The 23628-nt window shown below is 46.5% G+C and overlaps 1 protein-coding gene across 1 annotated transcript in view; it reads right to left on the bottom strand.

Moving 5' to 3' along the window:
- MPP1 (MAGUK p55 scaffold protein 1) overlaps nt 1-23628 on the bottom strand; it is a 156354-nt gene that overhangs the window by 82279 nt on the left and 50447 nt on the right. The window contains exons 4-6 of the mRNA XM_063936896.1: nt 18701-18786; nt 11307-11375; nt 9533-9723 (exon numbers count right to left, since the gene is read on the bottom strand). Of these exons, the coding sequence (XP_063792966.1) occupies nt 9533-9723; nt 11307-11375; nt 18701-18786 (346 nt within the window). The remainder of the gene's footprint in view (nt 1-9532; nt 9724-11306; nt 11376-18700; nt 18787-23628) is intronic.

Raw genomic sequence — 23628 nt, 5'->3', positions numbered from 1 at the left:
GATGTCTTTCAAGGAATGTGTAAATTGATGGGAATTGATAGCAAGCTGCACACTCCATACCGTCCCCAGGCGAGTGCGAAAGTGGAAAGAGTGAACAGCACTATTAAAAATAAACTGAGTAAAGTGATGGCAGAGACAGGATTGACATGGCCAGAAGCTTTACCCATTGTACTGTACAGCATCAGAACCACTCCCAGGTCCCCTCTTAATCTGTCTCCCTTTGAAATCTTGTTTGGTCGACAACCGCATGTTATGATTAACCCTCAGGATGATTTGAAGTGTAACAATGAAGTAACTGTAAAATACTTGATTAACATGAGTAAACAGTTGAGGAATCAAAATGATAATCTGAAGTTGGTGATTCCTGATTTACCAGATAGTAATTGTCATGACATTGAACCTGGGGATTATGTAATGATACGGAATTTTCTACGCTCAGGTTGCCTTATTGACAGATGGGAAGGACCATACCAGGTCTTATTGACTAGCACTACAGCATTGAAGGTTGCTGAGAGAGAGACTTGGGTTCATTCATCCCACTGCAAGAAGGTTGCTGATCCAGAGAAGTCCCGTGATAAGGAACAGACGGTAGAGGTTGTATCACTGGAGTGTCTGTTCCAGGAGGACTGAGGCGGCACCTGAGCCGTGAAAATCTCAAGACCAAGAGCTGTTGTCGACTCCCCACTCCCTTTTATTGTTTTTCTCCACTTCCCATCCCCTCTCCCTAAAAAATTTCTTTTTTTCCCCTTCTCATTCTTCTTCGTCTCCTCCTATAAGATGGACTTGCCCCAAGAGACTGTGACCCGGATTTTCCTGTTGACCATGATGTTGACCAGAGCAGTCTGTTCCGGCGAGAGTACCATGGAGGTCGAGAGAGGTTCTGGAATGGGTTCTGATGATAAAGATGGAGGCGTAGTTTTCCGAGAACAACATAATCAACAAGCAAAGGCGAGTATCAGAAAACGATCCGATAGCATTGACCATAGAAGGAATTGTGAAGGATTGTTAGCTGAAGAAAACTGTATCTGTAGGCTCTGTAACAATGTCATTGAGGATGGGTGCATTAAGAAATGCCAATCCAGTTTTAATATCCATATGGACCGGCATCCATTGAGTGACTATCACTCCTTAGTGGGTAATGTGTTAAACAAAACAGATTGTTGGGTATGCTCTCAAGTACCTCAGGGTCATAGCAAATCAGGGCTAGTACCATTTCCTTTAACGATAGAGGAGGTAATTGAGTTAAATGGTGGGAGACCGGTGGACCGGAGGTTTAATATCTCCGGCCCTCCTAGTTTGAAGCTCCACCAATACCATGTGGATAGGTCCCTATTATGTTTCAACATCTCCAATCCCCGAAAACCGGGAAATTGGGAAGTGTCATGGAGTAACCACACCATGACCTTTTCGCATAGAGCAGATAGAATGCCTACAGATACAGAGCTTGTACGCCACATAGCCAGTAGAGGAAAATCTTTCCGGTATAGGTATACCTTAGGAAATAGGATTACTAAAGTTGGAGAGGTATCACCAGGATACTGTGCACATATCGTACAACCTGATACGTGTACTAAGCAGATGGAAGAATTAGGGTTAGGAGATTTCACATGGAAGGTGTGTAATATGGTTATGTCCTACTCCGTCCCATATGTTCTCCCCGATGATGCATATTTCATATGCGGGAGAAAGGCGTACAAGTGGCTTGCCCCAAACTCTGAAGGATTGTGTTATATTGGAAAAGTACTGCCTGAAGTAATGACTGTATCACATGACAAAATGAAAGACATACACCGTGGTGCCCAAGCTCCTTATACTCACACCCATTACGAGCACGTTGTTAAAAGGCACCTGATAGAGAAGACAGAGCATCCGGCCTCTGATCTGATAAGTGAATCCACCGGGATTCAATTCTTAATCGCGTTAGATTTCACCCGCACCGCTAGAGGAGTGCTGAATTATAAATACATATCGGCGCTCGCAAATTTGTTAGATAATATCACTGAAATGTATGATGACACGTTTAGGTATACTGGAAGAGAACTTCAGGCTTACAAAACAGAACTGGTACAGCATAGAATGGTTCTCAATTACCTCACAGCAGTGACAGGCGGATATTGTGTCACACTGGCAACACAATACGGCGTGAAATGTTGCACATATATATTACGAATAGCACCGAAGATCCGGTCGAGGTCATAGACCAAAAGATGGACGATATTCTCCAATTGAAGTGGGAATTTCGCAGGAGACACAATCTCACTCTTGCTGCTGTAGGTAATGAGCTGACTGGTTGGGTGTCATGGTTGAACCCGCGAAATTGGTTTTCTGGTTTAGGAGACTGGGCTCAAGGAGTCATAATGGATGTTGGGAAGTTTCTCCTATGTATCTTAGGTGTTGTCATATCGATTGGATTGATATTTAGATGCGGTCAGGCTTTAATGAAGTGCAATCATCGTACTAGGGTAATGAGTTTAAGGAGTGAGGAAACTGTAATTAACCTGGACTTGATTTATGACCCAAATGTAGAAACAATGATGTGATGAAAATGCGATTTCTACGGTCCGTTTCTTTCACCTGTTTTTCTGTTTTTCTCCAAGATAAAAAGACCCCCTTGGACGAGGAAGTTGACAAGACACTATACAGACAACGGATTGACCAAAGAAGAAGTTTTGACCACTTTAGATACGGACATTTGATGAACTTTGCCATGGATCCCCAGTTTCCCTAGAAATTCTTAAACTCACGCTAGCCCAACATTTTTGTAAATCTATTGGCATTGACAAAGCTTTTTGCTCGCACCTAATGGGCAAAACAGCGCAAAGAAGACGACTTTCAACTGATACCGAACAAAACTTCAACCGACAGATGTACATTAACCTGACATAGAATACCACTGCATTTTCCATAAGTGTTCTTTATCTTCATCTCTACAACCCTCAGGTAATAACACACATAGTCGATAGGAAATACAGGCACAGATATCAGCAACCACATACCTCCCCTATTCATGTATCATCAACTAAAATGTGCTTCCCCATTTTGTTACAACCAAAACCGAAAAGAGCTCGGTAAAGTTTGACAGCCCATCCACAGACCCGTACCACGGGATAAGAAGGAATTCAAATGTATACTTCGCAATACCTCGAAGCTTGATTTACAACACGTACGGCACGATGATACATGACCCCCCAAACATGGACTCATACACACATGCTTCTGCTATCTCACTAGGTCATACTCTCTTCCCACCTACTCCTCACTCCTCCCTTACCCAACCATGGAAATGAATTAACCCCTGACATATATTTTTCTCCTTTTGAAATGTTTTAGAAGGTGGCAGTTATTATTGACTGCCAAAGGGTGGACTGTCAAAGTCAGAAAAATATCTCTACACACACTGCCATATTTGCACCTCATACTGGTCCGTGCTGCGCATGCGTACGCTCTCCCGTACGTGCGCATACTCACAGTCGCGGGCACCCGCAGGCGCATGGTATGCGTATTTACGGTAGAGTTTATGCGATCGTAGCGTGCGACTCAATCATTACATATTTTCACTAATAATGTATTTTGAAGATCATGGTCCCTTTGATAGATTCTGAAAGTTTGGTTAATATAGAATGTTCATGAACAGAGAAATCCCTCTTTGTTTGATACGAAGGGTCAGACAGGAGTAATACAGTGGTGTTTAGTATCCATCGGAAGAATATTTAATTAGAAATATTCCGGTGTTGGTTTGAAGCAGATCAATCGCTCGTGCGAATAGTTATGGACATAAGAAGTTTATGAACATTTACTTTATTTGCACTTTATTACCCATGCGGCGGGAAACCCAGTTTCCCTCCCACCTGAGCAGTTGGAAATAGTCACAGCCCACCTGTATGAATCAACCTATGACCTTTTGTTATAATGCGAAGCCGAATTCCTGTGTCCAATGAACAATGAGATTGTAGGGACCATTGAATTGTATTGTGTGTGGGGCATAAATAGGCAGGCCGACCATATCCAGTTCACTCTCTTCAACGGTTCTCATTGCCGATAATCGGGAGCTGGATATCGAGGCGCATGCGATCGTTTCCCCTTGTGCGTAAGTGTTTCTCCGCAACTATATTGATCTTCTTGTTATTGTGGGCCAATCTCTCTCAATCTCTCTCTCTCTCTCTCTCTCTCCTTCTCTTTCTCACTCATTTTTCCCTTAAATTGTATTGTATTGTATTTCTTGTGTAGTTATCTGGTTAGGTAGTCTATGTTATATTGTAGTGTATGACTTGTATTGTGTTTAACTCTTTTGCAAGTATAGCATTCATAATATATATTTTAGGCGTTGGACCCTGAGCACGGTATCTGTGTGTTTCTTATAGTATTAAGTATTCTCAGAGCGTCGGTGACGCTCAAACAGCTTTTAAGGTAATAAGGTTATACTGTGTTGCATTTACTCTCTAACATTACACTAAGGTTTTACTGCACAATACACTGTTTATGGTTTAGATACAAAGGTTTAATATAGTGAGCGTCAGCTCCGCTGGTGATCTCCTCGTGGTCCCAAGCGTTAGCTACGCTATAGCGAACCATTACTTTAGTTAAACAGCCAATAAAGTGCCTGCCTGTGATCTCTTGGCCGTGAGTGAACGTGACGCTTGAGCGTCTCGATCACGGCAAAGCGATTGTTACGCAACTAGCGTACCCTTACGGTACTTCATACATAAATAGCGTACAGTGTTCTTAGACCTCATAAGGGGTATTATATACGATAAATATTTAGCTTTATCACCAGCCTCTCAGGCTGGCATCCGTGGTCACCAGGACCCAGTCCTGAATGCCGAATCTGCGGCCCTCTAGAAGATGAGCACTCTGCAACCACCACAGGAGAGACACCCTTATCCTTGGTGACAAGATTATCCGCTGATGCATCTGAAGATGCGACCCGGACCATTTGTCTAGCAGATCCCACTGGAAGGTTCTTGCGTGGAATCTGCCGAATGGGATTGCTTCGTAAGAAGCCACCATCTTTCCCAGGACCCTTGTGCATTGATGCACTGAGACTTGGCCTGGTTTTAGGAGATTTCTGACTAGTTCGGATAACTCCCTGGCTTTCTCCTCCGGGAGAAACACCTTTTTCTGGACTGTGTCCAGGATCATCCCTAGGAATAGAAGTCGTGTCGTCGGGATCAGCTGCGATTTTGGAATATTGAGAATCCAACCGTGCTGGCGCAGCACTATCTGAGATAGTGCTACCCCGACTTCCAACTGTTCCCTGGATCAGGAGATCGTCCAAGTAAGGGATAACTAAAACTCCCTTCCTTCGAAGGAGTATCATCATTTCGGCCATTACCTTGGTAAAGACCCGGGGTGCCGTGGACAATCCAAACGGCAGCGTCTGAAACTGATAGTGACAGTTCTGTACCACAAACCTGAGGTACCCTTGGTGAGAAGGGAAAATGGGGACATGTAGGTAAGCATCTTTGATGTCCAGAGAGACCATATAGTCCCCTTCTTCCAGGTTTGCAATCACTGCTCTGAGTGACTCCATCTTGAATTTGAATCTTTGTATGTAAGTGTTCAAGGATTTTAGGTTTAAAATTGGTCTCACCGAGCCGTCCGGCTTCGGTACCACAAATAGTGTGGAATAGTACCCCTTTCCCTGTTGTAGGAGGGGTACCTTGATTATCACCTGCTGGGAATACAGCTTGTGAATGGCTTCCAATACTGCCTCCCTGTCTGAGGGAGACGTCGGTAAAGCAGACTTTAGAAAACGGCGAGGGGGAGACGTCTCGAATTCCAATTTGTATCCCTGAGATACCACCTGAAGGATCCAGGGGTCCACTTGCGAGTGGGCCCACTGCGCACTGAACTTCTTGAGACGGGCCCCCACCGTGCCTGAGTCCGCTTGTAAAGCCCCAGCGTCATGCTGAGGACTTTGCGGAGGCGGGAGAGGGCTTTTGTTCCTGGGAACTGGCTGTTTGTTGCAGCCTTTTTCCTCTCCCTCTGCCACGGGACAGAAATGAGGCACCTTTTGCCCGCTTGCCCTTATGGGGCCGAAAGGACTGCGCCTGAAAATACGGCGTCTTCTTAGGTTGAGAAGCTACCTGGGGTAAAAATGTGGATTTTCCAGCAGTTGCCGTGGCTACCAGGTCTGATAGACCTACCCCAAATAACTCCTCCCCCTTATAAGGCAATACTTCCATGTGCCTTTTAGAATCCGCATCACCTGACCACAGCCGCGTCCATAAACCTCTTCTTGCAGAAATGGACAGCGCGCTAACTCTTGATGCCAGTCGGCAAATATCCCTCTGTGCATCACGCATATATAGAAATGCATCCTTCAAATGCTCTAGTCAGTAATATACTGTCCCTATCTAGGGTATCAATATTTTCAGTCAGGGAATCCGACCACGCCAGGCCCGCACTGCACATCCAGGCTGAGGCGATTGCTGGTCGCAGTATAACACCCGTGTGAGTGTATATACATTTTAGGATATTCTCCAGCTTTCTATCGGCAGGTTCCTTTAGGGCGGCCGTATCAGGAGAGGGTAGTGCTACATGTTTAGACAAGCGTGTGAGCGCTTTATCCACCCTAGGGGGTGTTTCCCAACGTGCCCTATCCTCTGGCGGGAAAGGGTACGATGCCAATAACCTTTTAGGAATTATCAGTTTTTTATCGGGGGAAACCCACGCCTCATCACACACTTCATTTAATTCCTCGGATACAGGAAAAACTACAGGCAGTTTTTTCTCATCAAACATAATACCCTTTTTAGTGGTACTTGTATTATCAGAGATATGCAATACATTTTTCATTGCTTCAATCATGTAACGTGTGGCCCTAGTGGAAGTCACGTTTGTCTCCTCATCATCGACACTGGAGTCAGTATCCGTGTCTGTGTCTGCCATTTGAGGTAACGGGCGTTTTAAAGCCCCTGATGGCGTTTGAGACCCCTGGACAGGCACAAGCTGAGTAGCCGGCTGTCTCATGTCGTCAACTGTCTGTCGTAAAGAGCTGACACTGTCACGCAATTCCTTCCATAAGCTCATCCACTCAGGTGTCGACTCCCTAGGGGGTGACAACTCTATAATAGGCAATTGCTCCGCCTCCATCTCATTTTCCTCCTCAAACATGTCGACACAATCGTACCGACACACCGCACACACACAGGGAATGCTCTGATAGAGGACAGGACCCCACTAGCCCTTTGGGGAGACAGAGGGAGAGTATGCCAGCACACACCAGAGCGCTATATATAGACAGGAATACCACTATAAAATGTGCTTTTCCCTTTATAGCTGCTGTTAGTATTAAAACTGCGTCAAATTAGTGCCCCCCTCTCTTTTTTACCCTTTTCTGTAGTGCAGGACTGCAGGGGAGAGTCAGGGAGACGTCCTTCCAGCGGAGCTGTGATGGAAAATGGCGCCCGTGTGCTGAGGAGATAGGCTCCGCCCCCTTCTCGGCGGCCTTTTCTCCCGCTTTTTGGTGAGTTCTGGCAGGGGTTAAAATACATCCATATAGCCCTGGGGGTTATATGTGGTGTATTTATGCCAGCCAAGGTGTTTACATTGCTGCTCAGGGGGCCCCCCCCTAGCACCCTGCACCCTCAGTGACCGAAGTGTGAAGTGTGCCTGAGTAACAATGGCGCACAGCTGCAGTGCTGTGCGCTACCTTGTTGAAGACTGATGTCTTCTGCCGCCGATTTTTCCGGACCTCTTCTTGCTTCTGGCTCTGTAAGGGGGCCGGCGGCGCGGCTCTGGGACCGAGCTCCGAGGCTGGGCCTGTGTTCGGTCCCTCTGGAGCTAATGGTGTCCAGTAGCCTAAGAAGCCCAAGCTGGCTGCAAGCAGGCAGGTTCGCTTCTTCTCCCCTTAGTCCCTCGATGCAGTGAGCCTGTTGCCCAGCAGGTCTCACTGAAAATAAAAAAAACCTAAAACTAAACTTTCACTAAGAAGCTCAGGAGAGCCCCTAGTGTGCACCCTTCTCGGCCGGGCACAAAAATCTAACTGAGGCTTGGAGGAGGGTCATAGGGGGAGGAGCCAGTGCACACCAGGTAGTCCTAAAGCTTTACTTTTGTGCCCAGTCTCCTGCGGAGCCGCTATTCCCCATGGTCCTTACGGAGTTCCCAGCATCCACTAGGACGTCAGAGAAAAACTGCATGATAAGTTCCCGGCTTGCGGATCTCAATTTGTGGGTGGAATCAAAATCGAGAATTTAAAGAAGGTTAAGACTTCCCCAATCTAGGCATCGGCAGAACAGGGAATTGCCCAGATATCTGCTTGATGTATAGGTCCCATTACACGCATGTGATGCAAACATAGGCCCTCATTCCGAGTCGTTCGCTCGGTATTTTTCATCGCATCGCAGTGAAATTCCGCATAGTGCGCATGCGCAATATTCGCACTGCGACTGCGCCAAGTATCTTTGCTATGAAGATAGTATTTTTACTCACGGCTTTTTCCTCGCTCCGGCGATCGTAATGTGATTGACAGGAAATGGGTGTTACTGGGCGGAAACACGGCGTTTTATGGGCGTGTGGCTGAAAACGCTACCGTTTCCGGAAAAAACGCAGGAGTGGCCGGAGAAACGGGGGAGTGGTTGGGCGAACGCTGGGTGTGTTTGTGACGTCAAACCAGGAACGACAAGCACTGAACTGATCGCACAGGCAGAGTAAGTCTGGAGCTACTCTAAAACTGCTAAGTAGTTTGTGAGCGCAATATTGCGAATACATCGGTCGCAATTTTAAGATGCTAAGATACACTCCCAGTAGGCGGCGGCTTAGCGTGTGTAACTCTGCTAAATTCGCCTTGCGACCGATCAACTCGGAATGAGGGCCATAGTGTAGCCACTTTGTATATCCCCATTCTATAAATACCAGGATTTTATTCACCTTACCTGGCACAGCTCAGCTTTCATTTAAAGAACAAGTATAAATTGCATGTTCCTTTTCAGGACCCTATTTGTCATTCTGTGGAATTTAACATTTATAATATACACAGCCCAGTGTCCTCAGCAAGATGAACAACCTTACTTCCTAGGCCTTCAATGTGGTCATTGGTTAAGAATAAAGCACAAAGCCCAGTGCCACCACTAATAGCTATAGCCCAGTCTGTGTGTCTTACCTACGTATACACATTACCTCCTAGACCCAGTTCTACTCCTAACTCCTCACCTTACTGGAGCAGCCCTACAACATGGCTGCTATATGGCCTTGCAGCAATCAACTTGCACTCTGCCTATGAAAATGCCCTTAAGAGACATGTGGTAGAAAGACAGACTTGAGGAAGACGTGTCCTAGTGTGGACATACCTAGGGTATTAATTTTTAACTATTACCCTTTAAGAATAAGTACGTATCAGGAAGGTACCACACCCCACCAATAATTGTATCATTTTTATTTACAGATACATTTTTAAAATTCCTATCATGCTGCTCTGAATTTAAATTAAATGTTGCCATCTTCATTAACAAAACATGACGTAAATTAGCATTGCTTTGTACCTTTACTCAGTGATGGGCCTGGGCTGCAATATTCTTACAGTCAGACTTACCACTCTTGCAGCTCGGGTGATGGTATGAGGCCAGCCGTCTCTGCCCCTTGTGTCTTCCCTTGCCACCAATTGGAGTCATCCTTGTTTATAATTTGCAGAACGTCTCCAGTGCGGAAGCGCAGGCCTGCCTCTCGGCATGGAATAAGTGGATCAGACAGAGGGTCGTAATCAAACAGCGCTCGCACAAACATCTGGAAAAAAAAATAAAATTATATATATATATATATATATTTACAAAACTTTATTCAGTTAACAATGGTCATAATATTGTTGCTTAGCATTTAACGTACTTTTGGGGATTTTTTTTTTATTTATTTTTTTTGACAGGAACAAAGCAAAAACCTGAGATATTAATACAGAGGCACAGATTGACCTTGTAACAAATGTGGACCATAGTTTGTGTAGTATATACTTTAGATTGTATGTGCCAGTTGGACAGGGTCTAATGTGAATTATTCAGAATTCTTTTAAAAGCACTGTGTAACCATATGAACCCACAAACTAATACGTAATAAATAATAGTACTGCAAAGTACTCCACTTGAGCCCCGAGAAGTCTAGCAGTGGCAAAAAATAAAAAAGGTCTCCCCAGGATCTGGCTTTGTCTAATGGGAGGGAAACTCAGCTTGGAGTTAGCAGAGACCAAGAATGATAACAAGAACAGTTAGGCTGTCCTCAAACACCTTATGATCTAAATATTCAATTCTTGTCGGAAAGACGGCAGTTGACAGGTTTAGGTCGGAAGGGATTCAGACCTATCCAATGCTGGCTGTTTTTTTTCCAGACAAGTCGGGAATACCCAACTTGTCAGAAAACACGTGTATTGTCGGAATCCACGTGTTCTGTCAGAAGCGCGGCCAAACCAGACAGGTTTTAGCCCCGTTTCAGATAAGGTCAATTAGACTTTAAAAAAAATGTTGCATTGGCATTGTCGGGTCATTGAATACTGACCTGCTGGATCCTTTCCGACGGAAAGGATCCGACGGGAATTGAATATACCCCTATGTATTCCAGTGCCATGCTTGGCGAAACAAGAGGTTGGTGTATTCCACTTAGAGGTTTGTAGCTCATGTTACACTAGCTTTAGAGCGTTTGCACATTACCATCTTTAAATATGTTGCTTCACCATTCTATTTCTTGACAGGTTAGTGAAAGGGAGATGGATGTTCGCAGAAACAACTGATCTTTAGGATGCAGATAATGGAAAATGAATGGGTGAATATAGGGCATTCACCGGTTTCCTGTCATTCTCCTCCACTTACCTGTCAACAACCAGTTTATATTAGAAACCTGGGCACATCTAGCCTAAGAGTTCCAGAGTGGCTTCCATGACAACCACATTTGAATAGCTGCTGTCCACTTACACTAACAACTATCTAAGGGCTGAGCTTCAGAATCACCCTTGGGCGAAACAGATAAGCCACAGGACAGGGTTTATGAGCCCTTGTACAGTGTGCTCTTTTATTTGCTTTAAGAATTTTTCTTTTTTTCACTACAGTTCTAAAGTGTAAGTAAAGCACAAGTTAGGCTTTAAAGCTAGAAATCACTTAAGTTAACAATGAATTGTAATTTAATAAGGAGGACTTCTATTACACTGAAAGAATCAATGCATTAAAAAAGGTGCACGTTTATAAAAAATAAAAAAAATAAAAAGGGGGGGGGGGGGGGTCTAAGCAGAGGAGGTTAGGTTAGTGATGTCAGAAGAAATAGCAGAGACGGAATGTGTCAGGTGAGAACACAAGGAAGGTTTTTGGATATAGAAATCGTAGCTCTACCTGCAGCGGAGGTTTGCGGCTGCTTTGTGCTGGTGAAACTTTCACAGTTACTGTTCCCTTGCTTTCTTTCTACAGAGGAAAACAAAATCACATGACATACTTCTGTTACCCGATACCTCCTGTTTATCAGTAATGCTAGAGACATACAGTATGTACAGTGGCAAGATATCTACGTGTTGAAACATTAAATATATGATGCATGTGTGGTCTACATCTTTTCCTATCCCTAAGCCCATTATGCTACACACTGTATGGTAGTGCTTAGCTGGGCTGGTTTCTCACAGGGGTGGTCTTCAGTATGCTAGCTGTCGGGATCCCGGTGCACAGTATACCGGCGCCGGAATTCCAACAGCCGGCATACCGACACCTTTTCTCCCTCTTGGGGGTCCATGACCCCCCCCTGGAGGGAGAATAGATAGCGTGGCGCACCACCATGCCCACAGTGTGGCGAGCGCAGTGAGCCCGCAAGGGGCTCATTTGCGCTCGCCCAGCTGTCGGTATGCCGGCGGTTGGGATTCCGGCACTAGTATGCTGGCCGCCGGTATACCCTACTACACCCTCTCACAGAACAGACTCATCACATATGGTACAGTTCCAAGTGTTCCTGAGATGAAAGCCCTGTAAGAGTGCTACTCTGTATTTGTAAGAGCGCACACACCAGATTCAGGAAGAGAGAAGAGCCCTTTATTTGGAAGTCAGTTCAAAGCTGTAATACCCTGTGCTTACAACTATATGCCCAGTGTCAAGCAAAGGTGGGTGGGATAATGCTTATCTTTATTATAGGCAAACCGACCACTTAAAGTTACTAAGAAAAAAAAAAAAAACACACACACAATCGCTTAGTTGATAGGCTTATATCGTGGGGCACATGCACAGGTGGGAACTTACACATTTTTGCCCATCTCTGTCCTATTCAGTGTTGATCAAACCTTAGTCAGATCAGACTCTGAAACTGGGGGTTTCAGGCAAAGAACAATGGGGCATATGTAGTAACCTGGAGAAGGTATAAGGAAGTGATAAATCAGTGATAAATGCAAGGTGATAAACGCACCAGCCAATCAGCTCCAATATGCAAACTGACAGTTAGGAGCGGATTGGCTGGTGCGTTTATCACCTTCCACTTATCACTTGTTTATCACTTCCTTATGCCTTCTCCAGATTAATACATCTTCCCCAATGTGAGCGCACGGAAGCGCCCTGACTTGTGTAAGTGCTTTGGTCACATATCTAAAGCTCCGTGCAATGCTAAAGCTCAGAGTTGTGTGTATGAGGGAAGTCTGACCTCATGCACCTAGTATGGGCCTGGGGTAAGCACCCATACACATACGAAACCCGACATTATCTGAACAGATTCTGGAATTAGCATAAGGTAATAAATCTGGCTTCCATGGCTGCCTGCAAATACAGGGGACTCTGTTATGTACTAAAGTGCGAGTTTATAGAAGTGAAGATGTTGCCCACAGCAACCAGATTGTACTTTTCTAACATCTTCTAGCCAATGCTATGTGCAACATCTCCACTTCTATAAAACCCCAGAATCAGACTTTACAAATAAGATTTTAAACCTACCGGTAAATCTTTTTCTCCTAGTCCGTAGAGGATGCTGGGGACTCCGTAAAGACCATGGGGAATAGACGGGCTCCGCAGGAGACATGGGCACTATAAAGAACTTTAGATGGGTGTGCACTGGCTCCTCCCTCTATGCCCCTCCTCCAGACCTCAGTTAGAGAACTGTGCCCAGAGACTGACAGTACGAGGAAAGGATTTTTGTTAATCTAAGGGCAAGATTCATACCAGCCCACACCATCCACACCGTATAACCTGGAATATACGCAACCAGTCAACAGCATTACCAATAACAGCATCAGCCAAAGACTGATCTCAACTGTAACATAACCCTTATGTAAGCAATAACTATATACAAGCCTTGCAGAAATACGTCCGCACTGGGACGGGCGCCCAGCATCCTCTACGGACTAGGAGAAAAAGATTTACCGGTAGGTTTAAAATCTTATTTTCTCTTACGTCCTAGAGGATGCTGAGGACTCCGTAAGGACCATGGGGATTATACCAAAGCTCCAGACCGGGCGGGAGAGTGCGGATGACTCTGCAGCACCAATTGAGCAAACATGAGGTCCTCATCAGCCAGGGTATCAAACTTGTAGAACTTTGCAAAAAAGTGTTTGAACCAGACCAAGTCGCCGCTCGGCAAAGCTGTAATGCCGAGACGCCTCGGGCAGCCGCCCAAGAAGAGCCCACCTTCCTAGTGGAATGGGCCTTTACCGAATTTGGTAATGGCAATCCAGCCGTAGAATGAGCCTGCTGAATCGTGTTACAGATCCAGCGAGCAATAGTCTGCTTAGAAGCAGGAGCGCCAACCTTGTTGGCTGCATACAGGATAAACAGTGCCTCTGTTTTCCTAACCCGAGCCGTCCTGGCTACATAAATTTTTAAGGCCCTGACCACATCAAGGGACTTGGAATCCTCCAAGTCCCCCGTAGCCACAGGTACCACAATAGGTTGGATCATATGAAACGATGAAACCACTTTAGGCAAAAATTGAGGACGCGTCCTCAACTCTGCTCTATCCACATGGAAAATCAGATAGGGGCTTTTGTGAGACAAAGCCGCCAATTCGGACACCCGCCTTGCAGATGCCAAGACCAACAACATGACCACCTTCCAAGTGAGAAATTTTAATTCAGCCGTTTGAAGAGGTTCAAACCAGTGAGATTTTAGGAACTGTAACACCACGTTAAGGTCCCATGGTGCCACTGGAGGCACAAAAGGAGGCTGTATGTGCAGCACTCCCTTTACAAAAGTCTGGACTTCTGGGAGAGAAGCCAATTCCTTCTGAAAGAAAATCGATAAGGCCGAAATCTGTACCTTAATGGAGCCTAATTTTAGGCCCATATCCACTCCTGTCTGTAGAAAGTGGAGAAAACGGCCCAGATGGAATTCCTCAGTAGGAGCATTCTTGGCTTCACACCAAGACACATACTTTCTCCAGATACAGTGATAATGTTTCGCCGTCACCTCCTTCCTAGCCTTTATCAGAGTAGGGATGACTTCTTCCGGAATGCCTTTCCCAGCTAGGATTCGGTGTTCAACCGCCATGCCGTCAAACGTAACCGCGGTAAGTCTTGGAACACGCAGGGCCCCTGTTGCAACAGGTCCTCTCTGAGAGGAAGAGGACACGGATCTTCTGTGAGCATTTCCTGAAGATCTGAATACCAGGCCCTTCGAGGCCAATCTGGAACAATGAGTATTGCCTGCACGCTTTTTCGTCTTATGAGTCTCAATATATTTGAGATGAGTGGAAGAGGAGGGAACACAGACCGACTGAAACACCCACGGTGTCACCAGGGCGTCTACTGCTACTGCCTGAGGGTCCCTTGACCTGGCACAATACCTCCAAAGCTTCTTGTTGAGGCGTGACGCCATCATGTCTATTTGAGGAAGTCCCCAATGACTTGTTATCTCTGCAAAAACTTCTTGATGAAGTCCCCACTCTCCTGGATGGAGATAGTGTCTGCTGAGGAAGTCTGCATCCCAGTTGTCCACTCCCGGAATGAAGACTGCTGCCAACGCGCTTATGTGATTTTCCGCCCAGCGAAGAATCCTGGTGGCTTCCGCCATTGCCACTCTGCTCCTTGTCCCGCCTTGGCGGTTTACATGAGCCACGGCTATGACGTTGTCTGATTGAATCAGAACCGGTAGGTTACGAAGAAGATTCTCCGCTTGACGTAGGCCATTGCATATGGCCCTCAATTCCAGTACGTTGATGTGTAGACAAGCCTCCTGGCTTGACCATAGTCCCTGAAAATTTCTTCCTTGTGTGACTGCTCCCCATCCTCGGAAGCTCGCGTCCGTGGTCACCAGAACCCAGTCTTGAATGCCGAACCTGCGACCCTCGAGAAGGTGAGCACTCTGCAGCCACCACAGGAGAGACACCCTGGCCCTGGGGGACAGACTTATTTTCTGATGTATTTGTAGATGGGACCCAGACCACTTGGTCCAGAAGGTTCCACTGAAACGTCCTCGCATGGAACCTGCCGAAGGGGATGGCCTCGTAGGTCGCCACCATTTTTCCCAGTACTCAAGTGCATTGATGGACTGACACTCTTTTTGGTTTTAGCAGGTCTCTGACCATGTTCTGGAGTTCCTGGGCTTTGTCCATTGGGAGAAAAACCCTCTTCTGTTCCGTGTCAAGAATCATGCCCAAGAAAGATAGCCGAGTCGTTGGAATCAACTGTGACTTTGGTAGATTCAGAATCCAGCCATGCTGCTGCAGCACTCTCAGGGAGAGCAACACGCTTTTCAGCAATTGATCTCTCGATCTCGCTTTTATCAGGAGATGGTCCAAGTACGGGATAATTGTGACTCCCTGCCTGCGCAGGAGCACCATCATTTCCGCCATTACCTTGGTGAAAATTCTCAGGGCCGTGGAAAGCCCAAACGGCAAAGTCTGAAACTGGTAATGACAGTCCTGTACAGCGAATCTCAGGTACGCCTGATGAGGGGGATATATGGGGACATGAAGGTATGCATCCTTTATGTCCAGTGACACCATAAAATCCCCCCCTTCCAGGCTGGAGACAACTGCCCGGAGCGATTCCATCTTGAATTTGAACTTTTTCAAGTACAGGTTTAGGGATTTTAAATTTAGAATGGGTCTGACCGAGCCATCCGGTTTCGGGCCCACAAATAGGGTTGACTAGTACCCCTTCCCCTGTTGGAACTAGGGGAACCTCGACAACCACTTGTTGTTGACACAGTTTTTGAATTGCAGCTAAAACTATCTCCCTTTCTGGGGAAGAAGCTGGTAAAGCCGATTTGAAAAACCGGCGAGGAGGCACGTCTTCGAATTCCAGCTTGTAACCCTGGGATACAATTTCCATTGCCCAAGGATCCACATCTGACTGAACCTAGACGTGGCTGAAGAGTGGAAGACGTGCCCCCACCGGCACAGACTCCCTCAGTGGAGCCCCAGCGTCATGCGGTGGATTTAGTAGAAGCCTGGGAGGACTTCTGCTCCTGGGAACTAGCCGTAGCAGGCAGTCTTTTTCCCTCTACCCTTACCTCTGGCGAGGAAGGAAGAGCCCCGACCTCTTCTGGACTTATGCGGCCGAAAGGACTGCATCTGATATTGCGGCGTTTTCTTTTGCTGTGGGGAAACATAAGGTAAAAAAGTAGATTTACCCGCGGTAGCTGTGGAAACCAGGTCCACGAGACCTTCCCCAAATAAATCCTCACCTTTGTAAGGTAAAACTTCCATATGCTTCTTTGAGTCTGCATCACCCGTCCATTGGCGGGTCCACAGGGCTCGCCTAGCAGAAATCGCCATGGTGTTGGCTCTCGAACCTAGCAGACTAACGTCTCTCTGAGCGTCTCTCATATATAAGACTGCGTCTTTAAGGTGACCTAAGGTCAATAAAATGATATCCCTATCCAGGGTATGAATGTCAGCTGACAAAGTATCTATCCAAGCCGCAACAGCGCTACAAACCCAAGCCAACGCTATTGCCGGTCTGAGCAAGGCACCCGTATGTGTATAAATAGATTTTAAGGTAGTTTCCGGTCTGCGATCAGCAGGATCCTTGAGGGCTGCCATGTCTGGAGACGGTACCGCCACCTTTTTGGACAAGCGCGTTAACGCCTTGTCCACCCTGGGTGAGGATTCCCACCGTAACCTGTCCTGCGCAGGGAAAGGATACGCCATAAGAACTCTTTTGGGAATCTGCAGATTCTTGTCTGGAGTTTCCCAAGCCTTTTCAAATAACACGTTCAGCTCATGAGAAGGGGGAAAGGTTACCTCAGGTTTCTTTTCCTTAAACATGTGTACCCTTGTGTCAGGGACAGAGGGGTCATCTGTGATTTGTAAAACATCCTTTATTGCAATAATCATATAATGAATACTTTTGGCCACCCCTGGGTGTAACCTCGCATCATCGTAGTCGACACTGGAGTCAGAATCCGTGTCGGTATCAGTGTCTGCTACTTGGGACAGGGGACGTTTCTGAGATCCTGAAGGGCCCTGGGACAGTCAAAGCCATGGATTGACTCCCTGTTCTATCTCTGGACTCTGCTTTGTCCAATCTCTGATGTAATAAAGACACATTTGCATTTAAAACATTCAACATATCCAACCAATCAGGTGTCGGCGTTGCCGACGGAGAGACCGCAATCATCTGCTCCACCTCCTCCATAGATGAGCCTTCCGCTTCAGACATGCCGACACACGCATACCGACACCCCCACACACTCAGGGATATATCTATATGGAGACAGTTCCCCAATAAGGCCCTTTGGAGAGACAGTTGGCGCTGGGTGTGTGCTGGCATACTCTCTCACTGGAAACAAAATTCCCAGATAAAACAGTGCGTATATATATATATATATATATATATATATATATATATATATATATATATATATATATATATATATATATATATATATATATATATATATATATACATACATACATATACACACACACACACACACACACACACACACACACTCACTGCGCCAATTAAAAGTGCCCCCCCCCCCTCTTGTTTGCCCTCTGTCACCGTGTTCAGCAGGGGAGAGTCCGGAGAGCCAGCTTCTCTGCAGTTGCTGTGGAGAAAATGGCGCTGGTTAGTGCTGGAGGATCAAGCTCCGCCCCCTCGGCGGCGGGCTTCGGTCCCACTCAAAATTCCAATACTGGCGGGGGATTATATAATATACTGCCTATAATAAATATATATTAGCCAGTCCCTAGAGGTTTATTCTTGCTGACCAGGGCGCCCCCCCCCCCCCCCCCTGCGCCCTTCAGTGCCCGCTGTGTGTGTTGTGTGTGGGAGCTGCGCGTTACCTCAGAGAAGATCTGAAGTCTTCTGCCGCCTTTGAAGTCTTCTTTCTTCTTATACTCACCCAGCTTCTATTTTCCGGCTCTGTGAGGAGGACGGCGGCGCGGCTCCGGGACGAACGGCGAGGGTGAGACCTGCGTTCCGACCCCCTGGAGCTAATGGTGTCCAGTAGCCTAAGAAGCAGAGCCTATCAGTTAAGTAGGTCTGCTTCTCTCCCCTCAGTCCCACGATGCAGGGAGCCTGTTCCCAGCAGTGCTCCCTGAAAATAAAAAACCTAACAAAATTCTTTTTCAGAGAAACTCAGGAGAGCTCCCCTGCAGTGCATTCAGTCTCCTCTGGGCACAGGATCTAACTGAGGTCTGGAGGAGGGGCATAGAGGGAGGAGCCAGTGCACACCCATCTAAAGTTCTTTATAGTGCCCATGTCTCCTGCGGAGCCCGTCTATACCCCATGGTCCTTATGGAGTCCCCAGCATCCTCTAGGACGTAAGAGAAATGTCATTCTTCCCATCCCCAACACAATTTCCCAGTATCTCACCAACACACTCTGCAGGTGATCCACACTTTGATTCTGGACACCTTTTCCATTTATTTCAAGGATTTCATCCCCAACATGAAGAGAACCTGAGAGCAAAAACAATCAGATAAGAGATACATATATACCTGAAGCTCAAGCATGAAGTTGACAGGGCAGATACTACATGGGGGGTATTTAAAAAAAAAAAAAAAACAGTATATGATCAGGATAAGCATTTTTGAAGACAGAGCTAGCCAATGAAGAGGACGATGATGGATGGAACTGCAAATTGAAAGCATTCTGTAAGGGTTGGTTGAGCCTGTGGACTTGGGAGACTGTTTTCAAATAAACTGGACATTCTGCTATTGCAGCAGCAATGACCTTCACACTAACACAGTATGATAGGGTGGAAACTTATGAAGTACCTTTAACATGCAATCATTTTTGTTTCTATAACCATAAGTGACATGAGAATACACTTGACTTTATTCCACAAAACCATATGTGGGGGATCCAATTAGCCACGAACAGATCCCGGCTGTATACCGCACATATAGTACAGCCAGACGCACAGATTTGTTTGCAGCCCCATATGGCTACGAGTAAAAATGGGGGGAGTCAGGCACTAGAAGGGGCGAGTTTGGGTGCTGTTGCTGCTGGCGTTTACACACTGTCACAATAGCAACTCACAACCACCACAAGCTGTTCAGATAATAGGATTCCACTCAGTTTTTAAAATAAGAATTTACTTACCGATAATTCTATTTCTCGGAGTCCGTAGTGGATGCTGGGGTTCCTGAAAGGACCATGGGGAACAGCGGCTCCGCAGGAGACAGGGCACAAAAAGTAAAGCTTTAGGATCAGGTGGTGTGCACTGGCTCCTCCCCCTATGACCCTCCTCCAAGCCTCAGTTAGGATACTGTGCCCGGACGAGCGTACACAATAAGGAAGGATTTTGAATCCCGGGTAAGACTCATACCAGCCACACCAATCACACCGTACAACCTGTGATCTGAACCCAGTTAACAGTATGATAACAGCGGAGCCTCTGAAAAGATGGCTCACAACAAATAATAATAACCCGATTTTTGTAACTATGTACAAGTAATGCAGATAATCCGCACTTGGGATGGGCGCCCAGCATCCACTACGGACTCCGAGAAATAGAATTATCGGTAAGTAAATTCTTATTTTCTCTATCGTCCTAGTGGATGCTGGGGTTCCTGAAAAAACCATGGGGATTATACCAAAGCTCCCAAACGGGCGGGAGAGTGCGGATGACTCTGCAGCACCGAATGAGAGAACTCCAGGTCCTCCTTAGCCAGGGTATCAAATTTGTAGGATTTTACAAACGTGTTTGCCCCTGACTAAGTAGCTGCTCGGCAAAGTTGTAAAGCCGAGACTCCTCGGGCAGCCGCCCAAGATGAGCCCACCTTCCTTGTGGAGTGGGCATTTACAGATTTTGGCTGTGGCAGGCTTGCCACAGAATGTGCAAGCTGAATTGTATTACACATCCAACTAGCAAAAGTCTGCTTAGAAGCAAGAGCACCCAGTTTGTTGGGTGCATACAGGATAACAGCAAGTCAGTTTTCCTGACTCCAGCCGTCCTGGAACCTATATTTTCAGGGCCCTGACCACATCTAGCAACTTGGAGTCCTCCAAGTCCCTAGTAGGCGCAAGACACCACAATAAGCTGGTTCAGGTGAAACACTGACACCACCTTAGGGAGAGAACTGGGGACGAGTCCGCAGCTCTGCCCTGTCCGAATGGACAAACAGATATGGGCTTTTTTGAGAAAAAAACCACCAATTTGACACTCGCCTGGTCCAGGCCAGGTCCAAGAGCATGTTCACTTTTCATGTGAGATGCTTCAAATCCACAGATTTGACTGGTTTTAAACCAATGTGTTTTGAGGAATCCCAGAACTACGTTGAGATCCCACAGTGCCACTGGAGGCACAAAAGGGGGTTGTATATGCAATACTCCCTTGACAAACTTCTGGACTTCAGGAACTGAAGCCAATTCTTTCTGGAAGAAAAATCGACAGGGTCGAAATTTGAACCTTAATGGACCCCAATTTGAGGCCCATAGACACTCCTGTTTGCAGGAAATGCAGGAATCGACAGAGTTGAAATTTCTTCGTGGGGCCTTCCTGGCCTCACACCACGCAACATATTTTCGCCACATGTGGTGATAATGTTGTGCGGTCACCTCCTTTCTGGCTTTGACCAGGGTAGGAATGACCTCTTCCTGAATGCCTTTTCCCTTAGGATCCGGCGTTCCACCGCCATGCCGTCAAACGCAGCTGCGGTAAGTCTTGGAACAGACATGGTACTTGCTGAAACAAGTCCCTTCTTAGCGGCAGAGGCCATAAGTCCTCTGTGAGCATCTCTTGAAGTTCCGGGTACCAAGTCCTTCTTGGCCAATCCGGAGCCATGAGTATAGTTCTTACTCCTCTACGTCTTATAATTCTCAGTACCTTAGGTATGAAAAGCAGAGGATGGAACACATACACCGACTGGTACACCCACGGTGTTACCAGAACGTCCACAGCTATTGCCTGAGGGTCTCTTAACCTGGCGCAATACCTGTCCCGTTTTTTGTTCAGACGGGACGCCATCATGTCCACCTTTGGTAATTCCCAACGGTTTACAATCATGTGGAAAACTTCCCCATGAAGTTCCCACTCTGCCGGGCGGAGGTCGTGCCTACTGAGGAAGTCTGCTTCCCAGTTTCCATTCCCGGAATGAAACACTGCTGACAGTGCTATCACATGATTTTCCGCCCAGCGAAAAGTCCTTGCAGTTTTTGCCACTGCCCTCCTGCTTCTTGTGCCGCCCTGTCTATTTACGTGGGCGACTGCCGTGATGTTTTATCCCACTGGATCAATACCGGCTGACCTTGAAGCAGAGGTCTTGCTAAGCTTAGAGCATTATAAATTTACCCTTAGCTATATTTATGTGGAGAAAAGTCTCCAGACTTGATCACACTCCCTGGAAATTTTTTCCTTGTGTGACTGCTCCCCAGCCTCTCGGGCTGGCCTCCGTGGTCACCAACATCCAAAACTGAATGCCGAATCTGCGGCCCTCTAGAAGATGAGCACTCTGTAACCACCACAGGAGAGACACCCTTGTCCTTGGATATAGGGTTATCCGCTGATGCATCTGAAGATGCGATCCGGACCATTTGTCCAGCAGATCCCACTGAAAAGTTCTTGCATGAAATCTGCCGACTGGAATTGCTTCGAAGGAAGTCACCATTTTTTTACCATGGCCCTTGTGCAATGATGCACTGATTTTAGGAGGTTCCTGACTAGCTCGGATAACTCCCTGGCTTTCTCTTCCGGGAGAAACACCTTTTTCTGGACTGTGTCCAGAATCATCCCTAAGCACAGGAGACTTGTTGTCGGGATCAGCTGCGATTTTGGAATATTTAGAATCCACCCCTGCTGTTGTAACAGTATCCGAGATAGTGCTACTCCGACCTCCAACTGTTCCCTGGACTTTGCCCTTATCAGGAGATCGTCCAAGTAAGGGATAATTAAGACGCCTTTTCTTCGAAGAAGAACCATCATTTCGGCCATTACCTTGGTAAAGACCCGGGGTGCCGTGGACAATCCAAACGGCAGCGTCTGAAACTGATAGTGACAGTTCTGTACCACGAACCTGAGGTACCCTTAGTGATAAGGGCAAATTTGGGACATGGAGGTAAGCATCCCTGATGTCTCGGGACACCATATAGTCCCCTTCTTCCCGGTTCGTTATCACTGCTCTGAGTGACTCCATCTTGATTTGAACCTTTGTAAGTGTTCAAATTTTTTTAGATTTAGAATAGGTCTCACCTAGCCTTCTGGCTTCAGTACCACAATATAGTGTGGAATAATACCCCTTTTCTTGTTGTAGGAGGGGTAATTTAATTATCACCTGCTGGGAATACAGCTCGTGAATTGTTTCCCATACTGCCTCCTTGTCGGAGGGAGACCTTGGTAAAGCAGACTTCAGGAGCCTGCGCAGGGGAAACGTCTCGACATTCCAATCTGTTACCCTGGGATACTACTTGTAGGATCCAGGGGTCCTGTACGGTCTCAGCGTCATGCTGAAAGCTTGTCAGAAGCGGTGGAACGCTTCTGTTCCTGGGAATGGGCTGCCTGCTGCAGTCTTCTTCCCTTTCCTCTATCCCTGGGCAGATATGACTCTTATAGGGACGAAAGGACTGAAGCTGAAAAGACGGTGTCTTTTTCTGCAGAGATGTGACTTAGGGTAAAAACGGTGGATTTTCCAGCAGTTGCCGTGGCCACCAGGTCCGATGGACCGACCCCAAATAACTCCTCTTCCTTTATACGGCAATACACCTTTGTGCCGTTTGGAATCTGCATCACCTGACCACTGTCGTGTCCATAAACATCTTCTGGCAGATATGGACATCGCACTTACTCTTGATGCCAGAGTGCAAATATCCCTCTGTGCATCTCGCATATATAGAAATGCATCCTTTAAATGCTCTATAGTCAATAAAATACTGTCCCTGTCAAGGGTATCAATATTTTTAGTCAGGGAATCCGACCAAGCCACCCCAGCTCTGCACATCCAGGCTGAGGCGATCGCTGGTCGCAGTATAACACCAGTATGTGTGTATATACTTTTTATGATATTTTCCAGCCTCCTGTCAGCTGGCTCCTTGAGGACGGCCCTATCTATAGACGGTACCGCCACTTGTTCTGATAAGCGTGTGAGCGCCTTATCCACCCTAAGGGGTGTTTCCCAACGCGCCCTAACTTCTGGCGGGAAAGGGTATACCGCCCATATTTTCTATCGGGGGGAACCCACGCATCATCACACACTTCATTTAATTTATCTGATTCAGGAAAAACTACGGTAGTTTTTTCACATCCCACATAATACCCTCTTTTGTGGTACTTGTAGTATCAGAAATATGTAACACCTCCTTCA

The sequence above is a fragment of the Pseudophryne corroboree genome, chromosome 8, assembly GCF_028390025.1.
Source record: "Pseudophryne corroboree isolate aPseCor3 chromosome 8, aPseCor3.hap2, whole genome shotgun sequence".
NCBI classification, from domain to species: domain Eukaryota; kingdom Metazoa; phylum Chordata; class Amphibia; order Anura; family Myobatrachidae; genus Pseudophryne; species Pseudophryne corroboree.
This window is presented reverse-complemented; position numbering and strand designations above follow the sequence as displayed.